This window comes from Vanessa cardui, chromosome 25, assembly GCF_905220365.1.
Source record: "Vanessa cardui chromosome 25, ilVanCard2.1, whole genome shotgun sequence".
In the NCBI taxonomy this organism is placed as follows: Eukaryota; Metazoa; Arthropoda; class Insecta; order Lepidoptera; family Nymphalidae; genus Vanessa; species Vanessa cardui.
The window spans coordinates 6,473,061-6,499,712 of NC_061147.1; the positions used below are offsets into that span (position 1 = coordinate 6,473,061).

Genomic DNA, 26,652 nt, shown 5'->3' on the forward strand with positions numbered 1-26,652 from the left:
TATATTTAGTATTAGTATTGCACCCGTACGAAGCTGGGGTGCAATGCTGATACTAGCTCGCTAGTAACAAATAATTACAAAAAAAATATATGAATACAAATTGATTATTATATTGTTTTTTCTACTAGCATATTGAATTATGTCTTAAAACATATGAACAAATTGAAAAATTCACTCTACAAGTTTTGTCCCCCTGCTTTTAAAATTAATATCGCATACTATGAATTATAGTACAACAGACATAAAACTTGTTATATGTATTATAGATTCAATATAACTTAAAATTCAAATGATTGGTTTTATATATTATAATGTAATAACCTTGGACTAACATGTTTGGAGTCACCATATTTGGTTATATATAAATATAGCAATGATGACCACAGTCTGTGTCGTAGCGTTTTTTTATGAAATAGGCATATAAATTAACTAATGGTGAGTGGTCACGACCGACGAAGAGATTGGCGATGTAATCCAATTAACCAATCCTGACATCGCCAATTCACCAACCTTGGGAACCAAGATGTTACGTCGCTTGCTGAACATGACAACTATTGTAAGAATTACTATTTGGTAGACAAATGTGTCATGTACATGTCTTACTTCCTAAAACATATTAATGTTGATCGTAAGTTTTAATAAATCAAAATCAAAATAAACTTTATTCAAGTATGCTTTTACAAGCACCTTTGAATTGTCATTTTACAATTAAGTGAAGCTACCATCGGTTCGGAAAGTAGATTCTACCGAGAAGAACCGGCAAGAAACCCAGCAGTTACTCTTTTTCGTCATTTAAAAAATACAAAGTCATGTTAATTAATACAGTTATTTAAATTAATATATCTTGCTTGGAAGTCAACAGGTATTAAATCCACGCTTTTTTATCTATAATAATAAAAATGTACTCTAGCATTGTCTTTAGGTAATATATTTTTTTATATATAATACTCTTTTATGTGTGAATAATCTTTTGTAACGAAAGTTTTTTTTTACAGTAAACAATATTATTAAAAAGCATCAATTAAGTTTTTGAAGAAATATATAATGTCTATAGATTATGTCATATATTTTGTACAAACGGACATAGGGACAGAGAAAGCGACTTTGTTTTATAATATGTAGTGATAATTAAATAATATTAAACACCAAATCCTTCACTGAAACTCTTCATTTTCTGCTGAAAGTTATACACATATCGGCTTAGTAGTTTCATATTAATAATACGTGGCATATACGAAGTCTACTTATATTGTTTTATTATATAAACCTATGGACATTCGACAAGTCTAGTTATCAGCTCAGACAAGGTCGTTCAAGACCTACAATCACTAGAAAGCCTATCAGAACCGGTACATACCGGATCGGCTTGCTCAACGCGGACCCATTTTGAAATAGTAAGCTAATAGAGATACACGTATTATTTAGTTGTTTGAGAAATATGGCGAATTTGATAATTATTAAGATTTTTAGGTTCTACCTGTTTAGTTATTTATTTATTGATTTATTGTAAAAAGTTACACCATAGACTTATCACTAAACACTTAAAAAATAAAATATTTAATATGTGTAACATTCGAGGTGATACATCTTTATAGATATAAAACAAATTATACTATGTATAAATTCATAGTATAAAACAAAATCGCTTAACGATAGATGGCAAAAATTACACAACTGATTTTGATACGGTTTTTTTCATAAGATAGATAGATTCAAAATGATGGTTTGTTGTTGTTTGATGTGAATACCTGTCTGTCCCTTTGTATGCTTAAATCTTTAAAGTAACACAACTGATTTCGATACGGTTTTTCTTCAATAGATAGATTGATTCAAGAGGATGATTTATGTATAATACGTGCCCAGTATAATAGAGAAACACTAATAATTTTAGAGGTTTTTTAAAGTGATGTCATAAATATGCACATATTTTTGGGCTTCCATTGCAAACGCTGACTGAATGGTACGAGATATATGAAAACTATGTACTACAGTATTGTATATATCTCAAAAAGGGTCTTCATAAAAGTTCAGGATGGTATATGTCTATCTCTTAGGGATAACCCATAATAACCATTGATTTTTATAGTTTACTTTTTACGAGAAATAATTGGCTTATTTTCGAAGTGGTTAAGCAATGCAGCGTTAATACTTATCCAATTAAGTACATTGTGCGTTTAATATAGATCAATATGGCGTTACAGATTTAGAATGCATGGAAATAGCGGTTTGTGTTGTCTAATGACCATCCGTGCGAAGCCAGGTGGGTCGTTAGTATTGTGTATACCTTTACTTAATTATGGCAACACAAATAAAATATTGTAACAATTAATTAATTTTATTAAGTAATATATTGTTTTAATATATAAAGTGGCAATATCCCGTATTAAGGAGTTATTAGTATTTCTATTTACCCCTCGAATTAAGCTCACAGCTTGTAGTTAGATGTGGGAACAACAATAGTCCAAAGTATCGAATCTGCGAGTTATTTATACATCGCTATGAATATTAATTTAAATAAATTAATTATAATTAAGTTAATAACATAGTAATTACTGTTAAATTGTTCATTAACTTTTCTTTTCAATGTTAAACAAGCAAGATATGAATGTACTCACGCAAAAAAATAATATATCAATCGATCTAGAATAGTTCGAAAATATATAATTACTCGTAAATACACACTTGCTACATATTAATAATAGCAAATAATTATTTAATAGTATTGCGTGTACACTAATCTCATCCTATTTTTAAGAACCGGATAATTAATTCACCTCTAAAAGAATTATATTTATAAATTAAAGAAAACTGTTATTATGACGCGTTACTTATCTTTACCTATCAGAGATGGTCCAGTGGTTAAAATACTTAAATCTTACCTGAATGTTACGGGTTCAAACTCAAATGTGACTTCATCATTTTAAATAAAGATAAATCAATAAATATTGGACAACATCACATACATTACTCTGATTTCAATGTAAGTAGCTGAAGCAATTGTGTTATGGAAAATCAGAAGTAACGACGGTACCACAAACACCCAGACCCAAGACTTGGCCGGGAATCGAAGATGGAAACCGGTGTACACACTACTCGACCACAGAGGTCTTTGTATATTTTATATTCTTAATTATCATTGCCTTCATAATTAAAGTAATCTCGTAATTGGTGAATAATGTAAGGAAACCTGCATGCGAAAGAGGCTTTAGTTAAACAGATAAATATCGTTAAAATATTTGTAACGGAAACACGTTAATTTATAACGTGTGGGTACGAATTTACGAAACGAAATCTCACAATTAAAATCTCGTTACCAAATGTTTTTACAACACTATTTCTTAATGGCATATTTTTAAGATTGGAACGATTTGATATTTGCTAGTTATTTTTTGTTGATACTTATAATCGTGAGACCTTTAATTTTTTATATAAGTATCTAGATTGAATGTTGCACTATAAAACAACTTTAACAAACGAACCAATGTTATTACCTATGTGTGCGTGATAGCTACGCTTGCCATTCGCCAAACGTCATTTTACTTATGTGTGTGTGTATTTAGTGGCCAACGTTTGGCCTCTATTTTTTTCCGAACTATTCGCACTTTTAAAAGTCTATTAAAAGTAAATCAAATATGATGACATGTTTCAACATCTTTTTTTGATAGTGATTAGTAATTAGTTGTTACATAGTCAGACTTCCTACCACCAGAATCTTTTATATTTATATTTTATTCGGTTAGTATTTGAAATACCTATATATTACGATTTAATATAAAGCTGCGTCAGTGTGAACTACGCCTTATATTTTCAAAATCAATGTTGTAATCCAAGCCTAGTATTTATTTAACGTTTTTGAAATATAAACTTAAAAACCATGACGATACGAAACAGTTTGACCAACAATTAACGATTCGTTAAAAGCAATTACAGCAAGCGATGCAACAATATAACAAACTTCTGTCGTATTTTCTTTAAAACAATATACATATCTACCAAACCACGCAATTTTAAAATCTATACTAATAACATAAGGTTCAAAATTAAATAATTATTTACTTTCAAAAAAAGCTATGGTAAATTATGTAGCAATTTTGAACTCTATTGCGTTGTATTAAGGTAGAAAATAAATCATATTTCACAGAAGTTGTAGTAACGCAACTTGCAACTGCAAAAGTGCATTGACTCACCCACTGACATAGTTGTTTATCTTTTTCACACTTGTAGATACTCTATAGGCTATCCTTGTCATTTTTACGACACATTAAGCTGTAAAGTTTGACATACATTGAAATAATAAAGTATTGTTAAAAAATAATAATAATTCTTTCAATGTTTACCTTTCGAAGTATACACTTCTAATAGAACGTGTTCTTATTTCAAAATTTAAAAAATATAAACGTACTTTCGCGCCATTTATAGCGGATTGCTAAATAGTCACAAAAAATATTACAGAACTTTATAAAGTATAGTTCGACAATAAAGTCGCTTTAAAGAATACATTCACTTTCATTCAAGTTGCAAAAGTGAAATTCGATTTTTAAAAAAGCAACAATGGACGCATGAAAAACAACAAGATCTTATTAAATGATACTATCGGAATGTAGCATGTACTGCGCCAGACGTATCTCATTTGTTGTTAATATTAAACTATAGAATTAAGAGTTTTCTTAATAGTATTTCTATTTCTATCTCATTCATATAATCACTGTATTTCATTGATATTCCGCATAATAACAATTATATATCTGCAGCCAAAAAAAGCATTCGATTTTCAAATAAGCGAATTTCTCAAATACGAGTATACTTTCGTTGAAATACTTAATTTGAATTTGGAACATATTTTTTTCCAACGATACTATGAGTCGTATTTTAATAGGAATATAGTCTTAATTACAAATACAAGGAAATGAAACCGTGCGAAATATTATTCGGTCAATTTTGTAGCATAATTTACACGGTAAGTGGATGTTATTAAATGATCTATTTCTCAGGAAATAAAGATTAAATTAGCGTGATAAGAAATGTAATTAGCAGCCTAATATGCATACGGAAGAGTAACGGATAATACGCTAATGTCAACAATGTGTGGCAATGTTTTAAATACAGTTACTTTATATGTAAACTCTTTTCTTTTCTGACTTTTTTAAGAGTCGTTTAAACGTAATATTATGATGTTATTTTAAAAATAGAATGACAGAAATTTCATTCTTTTTTATTCTGTTATGTCAGTATTTGATAAAATACGTAATGTATTACACAATGTCAATGATTAATTGAGTAATTAAATAAAATTAAAATTTATCATTTTATCAATGTCTACTTATATATATTTTTAAATAAATTTGTTTTAGGATAAAAGTTAAACTTTGAATTAAAATATGTTTCTATATTTGAAAATATCTGCACTATATGCGCCTAATTTTCGCCACCGAATTTATCCTGCCGAGTGATTTATTAAAAAAAGTAGTCCAAAAAAACCTAGGACTCAATTTATCTTCGTACATATAATATTAATATAAATGTCATTTTTAATTCATGTTGCGGTCGAGCTAAAATAAAAATGTAATATACATAAACACCACAAGCACGACCTGTAAATATTCTAATGCTGGACCTCTTCTAAAACCTTATCACCATTCGAGGAATTTGAAGGTCTGGTTGTTTTCCTTTGAACCCGCAATCATTAGATGAGATGCATGCGTTCTTACTACTGGACCATCTCGGCTTTAACAAATACATAGTTTTCCCGAATAAGTATCGCAGCTGCATAAGTGACTCAGTTAGGGCATTGACTTTAGAAATGATTAGTATTTGATATTGTATTAAACCAGTTTAGTCTCTTAAGGTAATGTAATCATACAATTATTTGCATGACATGAATGGCTTAAATTGAACGAATGGATTAGAATGGTAATATCATTCGTTGAAAATTACGACCAAAATGTGACACCAATACCAAGTATTGAGAGTTACAAAAATGTTAAATAAATATTGGAACATCACATACATTACTCCGATCCCAATGTAAGTAGCTAAAGCACTTGTGTTATGGAAAATCAGAAGTAATGTCAGTACCACATACACCCAGACCCAAGACAACATAGAAAAGTAATAAAATTATTCTACATAGACTCCGCCAGGAATCGAACTCGGGACCTCAGAGTGTTATACCCATGGAAACGGGTGTACACACTACTCGACCAGAGAGGTCGTCAAATGTATGCCAGTAGAATATATATTGGAGAATATATGTGGGTTGTATGTACTCAGACGGTCATGCACGAAGCCTTATCTTCAAGTAAGTCGTCCTGTACGCCAATGAAAGTTACAAGTAGCCCCAATGGTCAGCATTACTATGCATTTGGTGTGGTTCCTGATACCTTGTATGTCCGGAGAAATTTCTTATAGCATAACATTGCCCTCCCATAATTGGCAAGTGTTCTATTTGACTATGCATCATTACAGTGCTAAATTGTATGTGACACAATGTACTCCAAAAACGTTACATACAGGTATATATTGCATAAAAATAGGTACGTAATACATGTAAATACATGTAAAAGCAACCTGTAAATTACCCACTGCTGGGCTAAGGCCTCCTCTTCCATTAAGGATAGGGTTTTGGAACATATTCCACCACGCTGTTCCAATGCGGGTTGATGGAATGCACATGTGGCAGAATTTCGATGAAATTAGACACATGCAGGTTTCCTCACGATGTTTTCCTTCACCACCGAGCACGAGATGAATTATAAACACAAATTAAGCACATATATATATATATATATATATATATATATATATATATATATATATATATATATATATATATAGTGATGCTTGCTTGGGTTTGAACCCGAAATCATCGATTAAGATGCCCGCGTTCTAACCACTGGGCCATCTCAGCTCTTCAGTTACCAGTAACTACTACTATACTTGTTACCAGTAATCATTATAATTAACAATCTTAAATTTATAATTAAAATATGACATGGTGGTAACCTCGATAGTTCCCTATGGGGCTAGGGCTACTACTAATGTTTTAATTTCTCACAATTAACATATTCATTCAACAGTACATCAATGAGGTGTACGACATACATAGATGTCGGTCGTGATTGTTATGCGTTGGGCGAGCTGGCTTCCGGACGCCTTTTACGAGTGTGCTAGTGAAATTGTTTCCAATAGGGCTGTCAACTGACGGTTAAATCTATATTTATTTACACTATTAAAGCATTAAAAATCAGTGAAGGTTTGCAAATATTTTTCTTTTGGAAAATATATTATTACGAAGATATAGAAAGAAGTAATAATTTCCTCTAAGTATAATCTTGCTCGGCTTTAGTAACCTTTGTTTTAGAAAAAAAAAAAAAAAACAAAACAGAAAACAATTTTACCCTAACATGTTATCGTTAAACAAAAGAATAAGATTAATTATAAACACAAATTAACAACACTGACGATCAGTGACGCTTGCCTGGAACCCACAATATTCCATTAAGATTGGCAGGTTGCATCCACTGGGTCATCTCAGGTTTGTTGATAAGTAAGTTTCCTTATACATAAGACCGAAAAACATTCTTTGGGTTGTTGCCTTTATCAAGGGTTAATTTGTTATTAAATGGCGTTTCATCTCGTCTAACTCGTATAAAAAGTGCCCTCTTATAGTGCAACACAGTAATCTTGATACTTGAACACGACCGTAACGCAGTGGGTCAGCGGATGCAACACGCATACAAATTACGTTGGCACAAATACCACGTATCAGATACGACTGCCATATCCGAATGTTTTTCTAAATTGTTATTCCTTGACCTTCGATGAATAAAATTAAGATTTAAGATAACTGCACTTTTATGGCATATGTTAATTAACCAAAATATAAATAGTTATTAGAAAGATTTATAGTTTAATTAATTTGGTGGTAGGGTTTTGTGCCAGCCCATCTAGGAAGATAACAGTTATCATTTGTTTTACTGCTAAATTATCTGTATTAGTATTATTGTCTTCCGGTTCAGAGCCTTAGTGAGCCAGTGTCATTATAGGAACAAGTTGTATATTCTTTAATATCAGTGGTGCTTTGGGTGTTGAAGTTTCTTACATGTTTGTAAGCAATGCTGGTCATTTGAAAGATCGCATACCGTTTATAGTTTAGGAAATACTTAAAATCTGCAATTATTTTAGTAGCACATTATTTTTGTTAAGAATCCTTGATTCCTTTCTATATCATTTTAAGAGGTCACGATTTAGCGAAAAAGCAATTCAGTTCAGCAAGAACTAAGTTATTCTTGTATCATTTGATTTTGGTCAATTAGTTTTTCTGAAAATTGACGTTCGCAAATAAGATCTCGGAGATACGAAATCATTTTATAAAATTCCTTAAGTTAGTTTATTTGTCATTAACGTTATCTAATATTTACGAAATCATAATTTGGTAAGACATAAAACCCTTTAAGAGAAAAAAAAAATCTTGCGCAAAATGTTCAAACAATGATGACAGTCAAATACAATGCGTGAAAACGCTGGCCTTCTTCTCACGATCGTTTGGATTTCAGGATGTTTCCGCAAAAGTCTTGCAAAAGACAAATACTTTTATATTTGTAATTAGTTAATTCTCTATAAAAATGCTGATTAATCTAAATGGCAGGGCGAGGTACATGAATCTTACGATTGATCTTCTTGTAATATTAGGCGTTTCAAATATTATACATGCGATTTTATATTAACATGGTTATTTTTATTATTAAAGTTATTAATATCGGGATATTTACCATGTTTTTTATTTTGTTCGGTGGAGCTCGATATTTCGACATTATCTACGAACGTCTTGTTCATGAGACTGACATTCGTTCTCGTAGTATACATGCGGACGGGAAAATATGCCACTAAATAGTAAGTGCTACTAAATATTGCAGTTAAATGGTAAAACGTAGGATGTCTGGATGGGATAGAATACTTTGATTTTTGTGCAAGACCGCTTAGTTTATGGGCGCTACTTTCTTTTTTGTGCAAAAACTTACGAAAGTCGCTTTTTATGTGATTATAATGGAAATGAGATCATCGCCATGAGGTTTTTCGAAGAATTTATAATGTAACAAAAACTAGAAATAAAATACAGGCAAAGATATTTCTTAACTTCGCATAAGAATAGTTTAGACTTTTGACATAATAAATTGATAGTTGAAGTCGTGTGAGTAGTATTTAGTCTAATGGTGTCACCGTTAGACTAAATACTGAAACATTTGGAAATTACGACGAATGTATTACATCATACTGATTATGAGACTATTGTTCTATTAAATACTGGGGGATAAAATATTAATAGTATTCTAGCAAAGTCAAGGCGAATAACTATTTAGCACTAGGCGTCATTTCACAATTCTTACGTATGACCTTGGTTCGCTACTTTCTACTAAACATCTGGGTTATTTGATTATGAAACGTATCGATATAATGATTTAAAGTAGTGCATTTTTTACAGTTCTTGAGTCAGATTTTTAAGGGTTATAATATATCAAGGATAATTGTTTATTTATATAAATGAACTGTCATTGTACTTAACTTGTCAATGTAATCCCAAACTATGTATAACTTGTGATGAAACCTTCTTTTGTTTTACGCTAGACAAAACAAGATGCATAAGACATTTCTTTGTATATTTGTTTTTCAATTTTAATCTTTTATGTAGACTTTTATCCCATGCAAACTATTCATTTATTTGTACTTAGCGTAAATCCATTACTCCTTCACCTGAACTTTTTCTGTAATCGTCGTTGGTAGATTTGCCATCCCTTAGGGTTATGTGTCTGTGAGACTATAAAATTAAAAGGTTTACATAAAGTTTCTTCAATTTCTGACTCTTCTATCTCTTTTGGATTTCTGTCGCTAGAATATATTACAAGATGATTTACAATTACAAAATCAATTAAAAATGATCCAAAGACTTTACCACTTTCTTTTTAAATGATAATATAATTTAGATCACAAGGTATATCAATCAAAAAATATCAAAAGTATTTTAATCCAATTGACAAACTGATGATCTAAAAATATTTCTGAAGCAACGCGCTCAGGAGATGGCTTTAGTATATGATATTATTATAGAATATAAGAAGCCGAGCTTAATAGTTTCACAAGCTTTAAATTTAGACTATTTATATTAAAAAGAGATTTTATTTTATTGCAGATATAAATGATAATGAATCGATCGACGCATCTAGAATAAAAAGAGAGGGGGTCCTGGATAACAGGGGTGAGTAATCAAGAGCAATATTTCATAATAATTTTCTATTGTAAAAATATATGCTTGCAGTTAAGTCTAAACTTTCTTACAATTACTTTTATTCTTCTCTTATTTTAGTATTTTATGTATCACATTTTATTTTCACTAAAATACATCTAATACTTTCGAATATATATCCTATCTTTAAACTTTTAACACTTTCGTTGTTATTTTAAGTAGTTTTATTTTTGTTAGTTGTCACTGTCAGTTACACTTGTTGGTTTGATTTCTTTATGAAAAGGATTATCTCCGATTTCCTAAAATATATGAATCACAGAAATACAAATCAACATATATGGCATTGGCATGAAAGTTGTACAAAATTTAGTGCTAACATATTTGCAATTATACATCTGTCTCTTTTAGCATCTAAGTATTCTATTCTATCTGTATTGCGTAATTAATTGTATGTTTTTCTTTCTCTTTCAAATCTAATCCCCGGGTCGTGGTCAACTCCGAACTCAAATGGACCTTGTAAAATATAACGCACCTCCACGATATCCTATCCACGACTTGACGGAATGACAACTGAATTACGACATTAGACCTGACTGTGCTGCTCGTTAACGATCAAAAACGAAACGATTATAACACGAAGGTAGGACGGTACCATAGCGTCAAACCTGTTATCGGCCTTTTGACTTCAACCGCGAGGACGTTCATTCAGGATGGTGTCACTACTGAGTTTGCTACTCAAATCCTGGGCACCACCTTAGACAACGGACGAATTTATGCTCAACTTCTTACAAAGTCGTCACTCGTCCTTTACAATAAACCTTCGAATGTTGAAGAGGCATTCATCGTTAATCCAACTCGTGTACATTCAGATTTTGATGGTCAGTGGAATGTAAAACAAGACTTGGGTATTATAGACCCAGATAAATTTGTTCTTAAAAATACCGACTATCTAGCGCCCAGCAGTAGAATGGAAATCGTTTATGCAAGTAAGCCTGCCCAAGATACATTTAAATATTGGAATCTTCCAAGTTCTCCTGAAAATCAGGCTGATAATCAAATTTTTGATGAACCAACGGCGCGCAAAATCCAGCCTTTTAATGACGAACCTAAGTTTGAAGTATATAATTATCTTGATGGGCCGACTATTGAAAACGAGAAAAAAATTCAATTGGTTAATCCTAATATATTGGAAAATGCTAATACATTACATCGCCAAAGTAAAGCGTATGAATCAAATTCTGAACCTATTAAAGAAGAGCCGAAAAATGAAGAAGATACTGTTAACGAATCGGACATTGTTAAGGTCAAACCTAATTATGATTTGCCAACGTTTACTATTAAGAACGAATTTTCACCAATATTTTATTATATTGATAATGTTGAATCACGTCGTTCACCACCCCAGTTATTACCCCAAACTAAATCACCTAAAAAGTTGTTCGGACAAAAAAGTGAACCTCGACCAAAAAAAACATTCACATATGCCGGTTTCGCTGATTTTACAACTGTAGTTGGTGATACTGTTATCATATTTACACCAAATACAGAAACAATTCGTCCCCCTAATCCAGACGAAGTAAACGTTTTTCCATCAGCTAAGCCAGTTGATAAATTAGCTACTAAAATAACTTTCTTGACAGCTGAAATTCCTGTTGCAACATCAACATATAAAGCGCATGAAGTTAATTTCGTTACTAAAACGCCCAACGAAGAAAATAGTTCGGAAAAGACATATAAAGACGAAGAAAGCTTAAAGAAAGATTTATATGAAGTTGACGATAAAATTCCAGACACAGTAAGTGTTCAATATAATAATGGCTTTGACCTCAATTTAGATGTGTTACAACCATCAGAGCCGGTTTATACTACAACAGAAAGTACAAGAAATACTGAAAATTTAGAAATAATACCTATAAATGAGTACAGCTCTCAAGCAACGGATCCGTTAATTAATTTAATGCCATCTGCAACAGTTATCGAAGAAGCAATTGAATCTGCGGTAACAGAACACAATGAAAGTGAATTATTTACAAACTCCGAAGAAGAAAGTGATAATACCGCCGCTGAAGTTACTGAAAAAACTGAGGAAGAAGAGGAGGAAGAAGAAGAGCAAGAAGATAATGAAAGTACGCAAGAAATGGATTCTGAAATAGTCACTACGACTGAAAGTGGTCATAGTGATGAATCTTATGAGATTGAAACCACTACAGAAAATAAAAACAATAAACACGAGGAAATATTTTGTACCGATGGTCTTGAAACTCAATCTACTATGACGACAGAATATAAAACATTAACTTACTTGACCACTTATTTCATACCTTTAGAGAGCACCGAAACTACTACTTCAGTGAAATCAGACGTTGTTGTCGAAAGTAACTCAGGTTTTATAACAAATTATGTATGTAAGACAAACCTTAATATTGAACCGACGTCTGTTATACCTATTGAGCTTCAGAGCACTGAACAAAGCAATATCGAGTCACCAGAAGTCGTTTCTAATATTGAAACAAACACTTCAGTCGAATTTGAAATTAATACCGAAAGTCCAGCTAAAACTACACCGATGGAAAAAGAAGTGGCAATTACTGTTCAACAAGAAGAAACAACTTTACCCAGAGAAAATGAACCTGAAAGCCTGGAAGAAACTAATTTACAGAAAGAGTCTACACAGACTACTACTACAGAGCATCCTGTAACTAGTCAGAGCCATATTGAAGTTTCAGTCAGTACCGAACACACTCCAACAACAGAGGAAGATGATATAAACAATGCTGAAAACGAAATCGATCTTATATATAAAACTCTTTACACAACATACACATACTTTACTACCTTCTTTGGAGATCAAACTTCAAGTATTGCAAGTCACAAGTCTGTCGTTACTAATATTATCACGTCTACTATTGATTTATCAAAACTTGATCCATCATTGATAGGTGCTTTCGATAATGATGAAATTGCACCTACAAGTGTAATAGATAAACCTACTGAGACACTTGCAATCAACAGCATTATTGATCTTGTTAAAAATAAAGATGTCATTGAATCTGTTGAAATAAATAAATCATACAGTTCTCAAACACCTACTCCAACATTAGATGATGATTTGGTAGCTAGTATTAAACCAGATTCTGTTAAAACATACTATACAACGTATACATTCTTTACAACAATATACGTCGGATCAGATGCTAATGTATGTAGTAGAAGTGAAGTTTACACAAACTATGTTGGCCCTGATGAACTAAAACCGTCAAAAACGGAAACCTTAAACGTTGAAAACACAAGAGCTCAATTTGACTTCAGAAACTGTAAGCAGGTCAAGGGAATGACTCAACAAAGCTTAGATGATAATTCATCGGTAGAGAGTAGTGTATCAACGGGTCCAAGTCAATTAGAAGATATTAAACAAAATGAAACTTTACCACAACCAACGCCTATTGAAGTTGATATGTTATTTAGCGTTGAATCAAATCCTCTTGTATCGGAAAACTCTTACGTTACAGATATTAAGTCATCATTCTCAAAAGGAGAAACAAAGTATTTAGATAACAATAATGTACTTGATGATCAAATCAGTTCTGAGAGTAACATTGACGAAATTTTACCTTCACCAACACTTTTATTACAAACAAGCTACACTACGTTTACATATTTCACCACCATGTATATAGGAAAAGATTCTAGTAAAGTAAAGAGTCGCTTGGAAACAATAACGAATGTTGTAACTGAAACAATCACTCCTAAGACAGAACCCGAAGAGGACAACAATTTACCCATCACATACTATACAACATTTACATACTGGACTACGCTATACAAAGATAAATCTACAACAATAACTAGTCGCGAGGAGATCGTGTCAAATGTTATAACACCATCGGCTCAGTCTATACCGACTGTAAGTCCTATTGATACTACGCCAATTGACATTGTAAGTGTTTTACCACCAAAAGATATAGAAGTTGCAATAAAACCTTCTTTAGTCGAGGAAAACTTAGAACAAGACGATGGTAAAGCTACGTTTTATACTACCTACACCTACTTCACAACATTCTATGCAAGTAATACATCTCAAATCAGTAGCAGTCTAGAAACTGTTACTAATATTGTCGATAACACAAAAGCAGTTGAAGATAATCAGTTAGGAAGAAAAGTTCCAAGTGGTGCAGTAGATAAAAATTTGATACAAGATGATAAACCTCGTATTACTCCCACAAAACTAAAGGAAGAAATACAAGCAACAAAACAACCAAATCCTTCTGGTGTTTCGACTACTTTATTACAAGGAACATATATCGACAACTTATTTGCTGAAGTTAAGCCAGTTGAAGATAGTACTCCTGGTCAAAATATTGAGAAAAAGATCATATTTTCACAAGTTGCAGTAATATCTGGTGATTCCACAATAATAACAAGCGACAACAAAACTTTAGGCGACGACACAACTTCTACGTCAACCACAACAACTACGGAAGGATCAATAATTACTTCTACACCAGAATTAATAGAAAGTTCAGTTGCTGATGCCGAAATTACAACAGAATTGCCTGAAGTAGAAGATGAAGAAGACGAATCCAATTCGAAAAAGAGAGGCCGCCTGACTTTTACAACGAAGAAACCTTCATTTACTCCTGTTATAATACCGTTTGCTTCAAGGAACAGACCTACATTTAGCCCTAAACGCTTACCTATTCCAAATAGTGCAACTACTATTACCCGAGCAGATTTTACACCAACTATTACAGCTACTCCAACACTAAAATCAGTTAGACCTACAGGTAGTTACAATGGTAATAGAAAACAAGCTGCTGCATTACCTAGTTCTTCTAGTTCAGGAAGAAGGTTTGCTGGTCGTACCAGTGCAAATGTAAATTTGTCAGCCAATATACCAGCTTCACGACCTGGAGGTTTTCCAAGAGGTAACATTGCTCCAACATCTAGAAGGACTGGTTTTAGGTCCAGTTCATTAAGAAGTAATAGTTTGGACTACGCCAGTAGATCAGCAATTCCAAGAATTCGACCTACTGCCTCATCAAGATTACGAGGTGGTAGACAATCTTCTTCTATAAACTATCCTCCAAGTGAACAAAATGAGCCAGAAACTTTTGCAACCCAACAGGAAGAAAGTGCCACTGAATCAATTGATGAATATTCTGATACATCTCCACGACAAACCACTAATAATCCTTTACTTCGATTTAGAAGGCCACCTGTAGCTAGGCTGCCTGGTACAGCTATAACACCAAGATCTACGACGCCATCATCTAGACGTAGCTTAACCACAAGAGCGCGAACTACAACAACGAGACGTACTACTACTCGTTCAACATTCAATCCCTTGCTTGCATTACGGAGACAGAGACCTAATTCTTTGTTACCTAAACGAAATCTCTTTAAACAACCAGAACCTGAACCTGAAGAAGAAATAAGAGAAAACGAAGAGAAGTTTGAAGAAAGTGAAGAGCTTTTAGATGAAGAAGAATTTGAAGAAGACAATGATTATGAATCTTCAGATAGAAAAGAACAACAGGTAGCATCACCTTTACCACCTAGAAAAACCTCTAATGCAGTTCAAATAAGACCGTTTGCATTTAAGCGACGTTCTAAACGTCAAGTAGATTATGGAAATAGAAAATATACGAATTTCAGACGGCCTGGAATAAAATCAAGTACTCGAAAACCTGACCCAGAACCGGAGACAGAACCACCGGCACCGTCTACACAAAAACAAAAAACTGGCCGCTACAATTCTCGTCCAAACGGTCGAACGACTACAGTTTCGGCACCCAAGGTTTCTCAAAGGCAACCGTTTATTGTTAGAGGTGAAAGTAGATCGACAACAACGTCAGCACCAGCTTATAGAAGAGGAGCTAAATCGAGACCTTCTTCAAGAACTACGACTCTTTCATCTAGACCAAAAGCTCCGCGTTTATCTAACGGAAAATCCTCACAGGCTTCAAGATCTAGTCCTTCACGTACCACAAGTCGATCTCGGTCCCGGACAACAACCAGTAGAGCATCAAGCAGGCAAAGAAATTCCTTTGAAAACCTAAGTGGTGAAAGATATAATAAATATGATAATATTTTAAATGATGGTAAAATCACTATAACACACCAGATTCCATTTGAGGTCACAATACCCATAGTTAACGGAAAGATTACTGAATACAAAAATGTTTTATCTGCAAAACCAAGTATTGAGACATTACTGCTTAATCAGGTGGCAACATCAATCGGTCCCATTGGTAATACACAATTAGTACTTGCTCTTGAATCAACAGAATTAGCTGATAATGGTGCAACTAAAATAACAAAATTCGTGCTACATGAAACACCTACGACCACAGTAATTTTCACACCTACGACTATTAGAGGTCGCAAAACATCGTATTCTCATATCTTACCTAGTACTGTTTATAACGTTGAACCTGTAGTACAAACGGTTGCACCTGAACTTAACGCAAATGTGCCATTAGCAAATTTATTGTTATCTCAACTTTTATTAGGTAATCAGCAACCTGCGATAAATCCTCTTCTTGCATTGCAAGGGCAGGGACTGTTACCACAACAACCTGTAGTACAAACACCTGTAACAGAGTACAAAACTAGATCAACTACCTATGTAACAACAGTTACCGACGCAAGGGAAACCTTTTTAACGATTACTTTTAGAGGCACTCCAATATTGACTACGATTGTGGATCCAACTACAAATGTTATTACAGCTACGGAGTTTATAACTGATACAGTTGTAACTACACCAACTGTTTTGGCTCCTCCTCCTCAATACAATTCTTTATTGCTACCTCTACTTCTTCAGCAGCAACAACAACAGCAACAACAACAACAACAGGCACTGTCTTTACAGACTTCTAATCCGTTACTTGGATTAGCACAAGCTGATCTTAATTTATTGCCGAATAATCTTATACCAAACAATAATTTGAACAATGATATTTATAGTAACAGTCCGAAACCTAACATATTGTCTGACTTAAGTAGTAACGAAGACTTTTCTGAAGATGTTCAAGATAGTGGTGAAGATATTCCGCCACCATCACCACCTCCTACACGCAGGAAGAAACAGCGAGCTCAGAAGCCGGCTCCACCAAAACACACTAGTGTAGTTACATTATACGTATCTGGTAAACATCCTGGAGAGTTCAGTACAGTATTGTCAACTGTCATTTCAGATGACACACAAACTGTTAGGAAACGAGAAGCTATATATTATGAAGATGTTAAAATACTGCCATCTACATTGCCATCTATAGACCAACTTGTAAGTTCACAAGGAGACAGTGCATTAGAAAACTCTATAATTTCAGATATGGATAAATATTTAGCGAATTCTAATATTGGTTCACAAACAGAAACGCAAAGCTTAGAAAGCATAGTAGGTAAGATCAGTGATCACGTGAACTACGATACATCACCAACCTACGTTGTAAAGTTAGAAACTCCGTCAACGCTTAGAGATTTAAAGCAAAGTTCCGTCGATGATGTCTCTTGAAAACCGAACAACTGGTTAGGTCTGTAAAGTAATGATTTAGTTATTTATTTACTTTGTATCATAGTAAGTTAACTATGAATAGTGCCTTATAGTTTTAGCGTTTAGTATTAAGATACAAATACTCTTTCGACATTGTAGATAGGGATTCATGTTAAGAGGTTTATTAAGATTAAGATCACCAAAAATGTTTTGACTTGTTACCATGTATTGAGTTGTATTGTCAAAAAATATATATGTTTTAGGTGATTATTATCTATTCATTGCCTAAGAATAACTCATAAAATCTTAGAATTAAAAACCTTAATATAAATACTACCTTTTATAATACTCGACCTGCTTCATTTGTAAATTGCAAATTACGACTTAAAATGATAAAATAATAAAAATGTAATTAAAAAAAACTATTTGTTTTATTTATTAAGAAATAATAATACTTGAAAATATAACATACTAAGAAATAGAATATTTATATAAAAAGAAAAAAATTAATAAACTAAAATTAAATTTTGAGCATATATAAATAAATTAAATGTAATCTAATAAGTTTATAGTATATCATTAAATTTTGATTATCAAATCAATTATTGAACAAGTTTGCTTCACACCAAAATTCATCAAAATCGGTTTTGCGGTTTGGTCGTGAAAGAGCTACAGACAGACAGAGTTACTTTTAATACAGATTTTTTTTGTGATTATGGACTTGAGTGGTTTAAGCATTGACTCTTATGACATAACTGAAGATGACTAAGACGACTTGAACGGCGGTCCTTTGAAGATCCACGAATCCAGATGGTTCTATCCCACAATCCGCGTCACCATCCGTCTAAGGAGGTGAGTTTAAATAATATTAGCTAAAATACTGTAGAAGCTATACATCTAGATGCTTCTATAAATAATTTATGATATATTCCATTTTTATCAAAAATTATTATTATCATCTCATAATTAATTGATAAAATATAATTGCTGAAACAATCCTTGCATCTAGATGTCTAGCTACATGTAAAAAGTAGATAAGTTAATGTATTTTATAACGTGTATATAATATATTATGAGGTGTTTTTAAATGTGACAAATCGCTGAAGTAGTAAAGCTTCATATGATTGCATTATTATGAATAAAAAGATAAGATTATCATTATCAAATATTAGTAAAGGAAAGATAACTGTTTGTAACAAATAAGTTAGTTCATTATAATTATCATGATATCTAATATTTGTTAATGATAATCTATAATTGTGTTATTATAATTATTAACTAATACTTAAACTTTTTTCTTAATGCACAAATTAGCATGGAATTACGAAATAGTTACTAAATTACTAAATGTTTAAATTTATTTTCACTGAGATGGTTAGCTGTGTTAAGTAATTCTTAAGAGAGTCAATCCTTACCATTTTATTGACAACTTCCACTTTTCTTAATCAAACACATAACTCAGCTTTATGTTGTGTCTCTATACTTTGTATATTTAAAATTTTTTGTTATTCGTTGGTGTTTATCCCAAAACTATCCAATATATTGTGAATATTTTTGATGGCTTTCTAAATCATATTCTTAAAAAATATTATAATTTATTATTCCAATCAGAAAATATTATTTGTTCTAGAAATAGTAAAGGTACGATTATTTCAATCATTTTTTATGATTTTTTTTAATTGTTTAGTATTTGGTTCTTTTAATAAAAATGGGTAAATTAAATTAGACTAAGATGATAATTATAATCTACATCTATATATAAATACTAATGTAGTTGGTATTAAGTTTTTGTAAATATATTATATAAAATCAAAGCAGATTATGAGAATATGGATTAAAGTATATTTTGATTTCAGCGTTTAATACAAACGCCATAGTGTATGACAATACACCATGGAGACCTGGACGAGAAATAGATATAAATAACGGAGTCGACGACGAGAGGAAATTAAAAAACTTAGCTACAAGAATAATGTCTAACGGGGTTGAGGTTTTAGTTAGAGATAAAAGTTCAGATGGGAAACAAGAACAGGTAACCAATCAAAAATTTATAGATCAGTTCCTTATGTATTGTATGATGAAAATTTAGATATGCAGGTAATTTTAAATGTTCTCTATTACAAGTATGTATTGCACTACAAATTTATTTTCATGTTAAAAAATATTGTCTATGTTAAGTACATTGTTGTGATTAACACTAACATCTAATTATGTTACAAGTATTTTCTTATTATAGTCATCTCTTTTCTCAGCGAAAAATTAAAGTAATGCAATTAAGTTCAACGAAAACACCAAAGCAACATGTGAGTTCTACGCCACCAAATAAATCGTTACTATCATCAGCCGTTGCTACTGTTGTAAACCGTCAACAAATGAGTGCTTTCTTTCCTCTGCATCAACTCATGCAACATAATTACATTATCAAGACGTGTATGACAACATACACATATTTAACTACTGTAGTTCAAAACAAAAGGAGCGCTATATCAACATTTGAGACTATAGTTTCAGTGGTTACAACAGAATCACTCACAAATCTTTACGCTACAGATGTTTTAGCTGATTTGAAACCTACAAAAGTAAGATTCACTGTTAAGGAACCCGATTTAATGGCACAAGGAATACTCCTGGGTTTCATGGAACCTTTAATGAATTTACCTGATATCCAACAAAATATTACCATTACAGCGTCTAAAATATATAATAAGAAACCTTTAATTGCTTTTAACGTCTTTCCAACGTAATATTACTAACTCTTTCAAGAAACGTCATTATTAATACTGAATGTTTATCCTAAAATTATTTTACAATGATACCGTACATATTTACAAAAAAGGTAGTTAGAATACATGTAATAATATATGAAAGTAATATAAATTTTCTTTAAAATTTCAGACGAAATACATGGAAGTCAAAACTATTCAACCATCAGCAACTAGTAATATGTTTTTAAGCAATATCCCCAAAATAGAAAAAAGAATTGATAACCAAGAAGAAAATAATTTTGATCTCATACAGCCATCTGAATTAGGTCATATGCCATGTACTAGTTCTTGCACTTGCAGTCATACGAAAACTGAGTCTTTAAAAACTAAATATACGAATGCAAAACAACCGTCCGCTTTGGCGACAGATAAATACCTTATTAAAACTACTAAATACAGCGGAACAAAAATGGATGTTCGTCCGACTCACAAAGAAACTATTGATCAGACATTATACCGCCCTTATGAATACGAGACTAGTTCTCAAGCAGCCCCTACAGATAAAATTGTAGAAAAGTATACACAAGTTAATGATGATTATTCTGATGAAAAAGATTCAAATTCAGTAGAGACAAGTGATCTATTAACAAATGAACAAGCACCACCATCAAAACATACCAATATATCGACAACTAACGCATCTGTGAAACCTAAGCCAGACAAACCCCAGAAAATAAATAAAAATAAATTTGTAATGGCGGAACTTATTAAATTAGGTTCATTAGGTATTAAAGGTTTATCTCAATTAGCTCCAGTAATTGAAAAAATGACAGGTGGTTTCATGAAGCGTCAAGAAACAAATAAGACGGTAATAACTACGACAACTGTGAAACCAGTCAACAAACTAACAATTTACAATGCAAATAAAAGAGTAGATAATGATTTGGAATCTAAAGTAGGTAACTTTCCAATCTACATACCTGTCGACGAAATGGAAACTTCAGAATCTCAAATAGCTTTTAAAAATGTTACCTTACATCAAAATTTTGCATGGGCCACTGATAATAAGCATTCTAAAGGTCATCTTGTAAAACCTAAAATAATATACGAGAGTCCACTTTTGAATGGTGGAATACCGATTAGTCCAGGTGAAATTATAACAGCAAATTCAGACGTGATAGTTGGTAAACCAGCAGTAGGGGGACCGTTAACTTTAGTTGCAAGTGGAATTAAGCTACAGAATCCGGTCCATCCCCCGCGAATAGATAGTGTTGTTGAAAATAATGAACAGTACCTAGTGAAAGAAAAACCCTTGAATGACCAAAGTATATTAAATATGAAAGTGGATGACTCTTTTGATTTAAGACCACCAGAACTACCGAAATTAAAATCAAAACCAAATAAAAATATTCGCCCCCATGGAGGTCACTTCAATCAGCAAAGTTCCCATCAGTGGTCCTCAACTAATTCACATAAAGTAACTGAACAAAATAAACAAACAGGTGTACTGAAAAATAAAGAATCAATGTTAATTAACCATGGTAGACCAGCATTTTTAGATTTTATACCTTCTTTAAATAAACATTCGAATAATATTCCTAAAGATCATCAAGTTAATTATAGACCTTCAATTGAAGGAATAAAGGAGCAAGATATTCCAGATAATAATCCAAGTTCATCTGAAGTAATAAGTACTAAAATAACAACAGATGGACGGTATACTGACGTTGATGATGCTGATTCCGAAAATAAACCATTTTTAGTTGATATACAACCTTCTAGAGTAGCTAATGTATTGATTCCTCATGGTAGTTCGACGGCTTTAGTGTTTGCTGGATCATCTGAACCTCATAAAACTGGAGATTACATCGACGATCCTTTACCTTACCCAGAACCTGGATACTTTGGAAGCTTTAGCATTGATGCGCCACATATGACCAACGTCCATAACGTAGTTCCAAATAAAAACCAATTTTTTGTAAAACCGACAATGAAGTCTACATTAGATTCATACGCAAAAGATGTGGCACCAACAAATAAGGGACCCGGATATAATAACGATCAGAAATTAAAATGGAATGAAAATAAACGCCCAAAAGATTTAATGAATATTCCTCCACCTACAAGTAATCAAGAAACTCACATTCAAGTAGGGCCACAGATAACAGCCTATAATCCAGAAATATATAAGGTTGAATATGATAAGAATTCTAAACCCAAGGAAGAAAAAGATGTAATTGATAAGGAATATGAAAATTATCTTGCTGTTCCACCGCCACCACCTAAAAGGCATTACAATCAGGAAATAAGATATGATAAAAAAAGGTATCAGCAAAGACCAACAGTTCATACAAAACCTATACATGACAGCAACGTGTTTTTAAACATTCAGCATCCAATATCGAATCAACTTCCTCCGAAAGTAACATCAGAAATTTATTTTGCATCACAGTTACCAAATAACCAAGCTACACCAACATATACATTTAAAATACCTCAAGCGCCAACCACCGTTACTAATACACAAGTGAAACCACCAAAAAAACCCAATGAACAGATAACTAAAACAAACAATGCTTTGAAATCTTCTAATGCAACAAATAAATCAGTTTTTACCAGCAACACACAGGAAAACTCATATACTGTAACGTTGAATACTGCAACTAATGTAGCGAGTGAAAGTAATTCGGGTCATATCATAGGTTCAAGCATTTCTGTACCAATCACGACGACGTCTCTCAATGGACAAATAAATGCAAATATACCTATAGGAACAAATTTTGCCATACGAGTTGAGGATGACCCTTCAAAGTACGAAAGTGTTGCATTACATGGCAAAAGACATCCCTCGCTTATATTCGATGATCATGAACGAGAGCCTAATAATAAATTTAATGGTTATAAAGAAAACAATTTTGAAAATAAATCTAACCAAACTAAATCTATACCAGTAAGACAAACTGATATTAATACAAATACCAGAGAAAAGCCGAAACACAAAGATCATAGTAATTTGTTACCACCATCTGTAAATAGTCATGCTAATTTCCCTATGATAAATGAAGATACAAATGGATACCTCAATTTAAATCCGAACTATGCGGATAATAAAAATTCAAACGCTGAAAATAAACCTGTATCATTTGTACCGGATATTTCAACCAATTCTCACGGATGGTATGCTAGCGTTCTTAAAGAAGATAATTTGAAAAACATAAAAGTTGAAACATCTACTCGAAAAATAATACCATTGAATTTCGACAATAAGTCGGATAGTTTACCCGATTTCGGAGAAAAAATTGCAACTGTTGGAAAACCACCAGAATTTTGGGATCACAAGAATAAACAAACGGTTAATAATTTCAGTATTGGTAGACCATTTTCAAAGACAAACGAAGGTCAAAAATCTAATGTACTGCCGTTTACAATAAAGCCTAATTACATTCCATCTACTTTCGGTAACAAGCAACCAGTTTACGATATACCATTAAGGGATAATAGCGATGAAGTTACTACAACGAAGTTAATTTATCCGAAACCAACGAAAACAATATACGAAACTGCTGAAGAAATATATGACGGTGAAGAAGAATCTGAAAATAATAGTGAAATAGATGGTGAAGTCAGTTCAGAATCTATGAAAATACCAATTATAACTACATCTGTAGCTAAGAATAACAACACAAAGAGTTCATCTCTCTCAGAGAATGTACTTAATCAAAATGTAAATCAACATAACGAAGACGTAAAGCTTGTTAGCTTTAATCCCGGAACACAAACAGAAAAACCTTTCACTTCATTTAATAAAACTACATTCCAGTCAAATAATATTAAGCCTATTTATGATCACAATCCATATATGAAACCGAGGCCATTTACAATAAATACTGCAATACCATTAGATCATCAATTACAACAACCACATTGGCAAATCAATCAGTTAATGGAAAACAGTACGAACGCATCATATGAAGATAATATGGAATTGAATATTGGAGAAGAAAAATACACTGCTATGACAAGTCGACCATTTTCAACAAGAAAACCAGTTAGTTTTAAGGAACCAGAAAATAAATATAAAAATCAACAGAAAAAGAATACAGTCTTATCAAACAATACGGGCATATCAAACGAATCTAATATTATAACGTCCACTATTCAAATTCAAGACAAAAAACCTTTAATCGTGGAGCTAGATGAAAAATCAACAGCCAAACCACTTACAATAAAATCTGAATCAGATCGGTTAAACAGTTCCTCGAGTGAAATAATTGATTTGTCGCCACCCCCGCCCACTGTAAATTACAACTTCAAACCGTCAATTAATGATGAAATTATGGGTATGAGCCCACCTCCACCCAGAAATCCACTACAAAGAGTTCCATCAAGAGTACCTCAAACTCCGAGACCGATTTTACCTATAAGAACACCAGCTCCATATAGAACTGTACCACCAAAAACATTACCTCCTAGACAGTCGACTCAGCGACCTATAAGGAAACCATTGAAGGATGAAGTTTCAACGTATAGGCCAACTTATGATATAGTGAATAAAGTCAAAAGACCCTCTTTCAATATTGACCAACCTTCTTCACATTTACTACCTCCTCCGAGAGAGCTACCTTCTAAGATAACTTCAATACAAAGAGAACCTAAACCGACAATGTCTTCTGTAACAGACGTTGTTTTCCCAACCGCAGCTTCCTCCAGTTGGATAACTTCATCTAATTTTGATTTTTCATCGAGTTTCAATTTTGGACCTTCATCTGTATATTTCCCAGACTACGTGTCGCCTACAAAAATACCCGAAGATTCCGATAAAATACCATTAGAATCTTCTTCGGAAAATATATCTAATTCAAATGAATACGAAACTTCAAGCGAGGCAATAGATAGTAGTCATGAAAATCCTGTGACACAAACAACAGTTTCGAAAGAAGAAAATAATACAAAGCTACTAAATAAGGAAAGTGAATTTTCAGTCGAGCATGAAGAAGTTGAGTCAAGTAAGGAAGATACAACTAAAGATAGAATGAAAGTTATTCCGATAGGAAATAAAAACCGTACTCGTAAGCCTTATCCAATTCGTAATGATGATAAAAAGTCAAGTACAAGTAAATTTAAACTTCCATCGAAAACTATACCTATAATAAGACCAACACGAACACTATCTCGACCGGATCTTTCATACCCAACGAGGTTAACTTCAATAAAAAAAATAACGAGACCACTTCCTTCTAAACCATTAGCTGTTTTCCCTACTAATATTATAGAAAGCTCTGAATCGTCCATAGAAGAAGAATATATTAAGCCAACTGAGGTCCTTAAAGAGGAACAAGTTTCAACGGAATCACTTGATTTACCATCTATCATTGAGAAGACATCTACATTTACAATTAATAACGATCCAATGACGTCGAATATACATAAACAACATCATGCTGGAAATGAAATCAAGATATCAGATGAAATTATACCAACAAAAACGGAATTCAGAACAACTATAATTACACTCACAAAAACACTGTCAGAACCACCTCAAACAGTTTCAAGTGTTGGCTATATAAACCTTACTCACACATTGACCGTAACTCATACCAAAACCACTTTAGTCAGTCAATCCGAGGGAGCTGTAACACAAACATTGATACTAACCAACACACACACTTCTACTTTAGTCGATGTCGTTACAGAGATATACACAAAAGTACAGCCGACCACAATTGTAGAAACTGTCACAAAACATATTCCTATACCTCAAGTAGAAGCAACTTCTATCGTCGATTCATCATTGCCAACAAAGGTAGCTCTCGACGATATAACCATGTCGTCAGAAGAAAGAGACAACTTTATTATAAGAGACAATGATGTTACTGAGAATATTCAAAAAATTGAAGTAGAAGAAGAAAAAGATAATGACACATTCTTTGTCGTTATGAACAAATCACAAAATGGTGGCAAATCTCCACCAATTCCAGATATTGATACGGGAGATTACGATGTTACTAGAAATGAACAAGTTAACGATAACGGAGTATCACAAGTATTGTTTGGAGAAATATTGTTAGCAGGCACGCCTTACTTAGAAACTACCAATGTTGTACACCCTACGGGCAAGTAATTTTGTTTAAAAACATTACATGAAAGAGCTTTTTTTTATTTCAGCTTGATTTTTTACAAGTTACAAACACAATGCAGTTATAATGTTT

At 32.5% G+C, this 26,652-nt stretch overlaps 1 protein-coding gene across 4 annotated transcripts in view; it reads left to right on the plus strand.

Moving 5' to 3' along the window:
* The window catches only part of LOC124540573 (mucin-17), a 102,368-nt gene that overhangs the window by 67,658 nt on the left and 8,058 nt on the right, over positions 1-26,652 (plus strand). For 2 of the 4 annotated variants that reach the window (XM_047118254.1, XM_047118255.1), the window contains exons 2-5: positions 10,187-10,252; positions 19,595-19,770; positions 19,991-20,317; positions 20,634-26,556. In XM_047118254.1, the coding sequence (XP_046974210.1) occupies positions 10,187-10,252; positions 19,595-19,770; positions 19,991-20,317; positions 20,634-26,556 (6,492 nt within the window). Of the gene's footprint in view, positions 1-10,186; positions 10,253-10,827; positions 18,150-19,594; positions 19,771-19,990; positions 20,318-20,633; positions 26,557-26,652 lie in introns of those variants that run through there. The other 2 variants (XM_047118256.1, XM_047118257.1) reach the window with 2 other exon arrangements.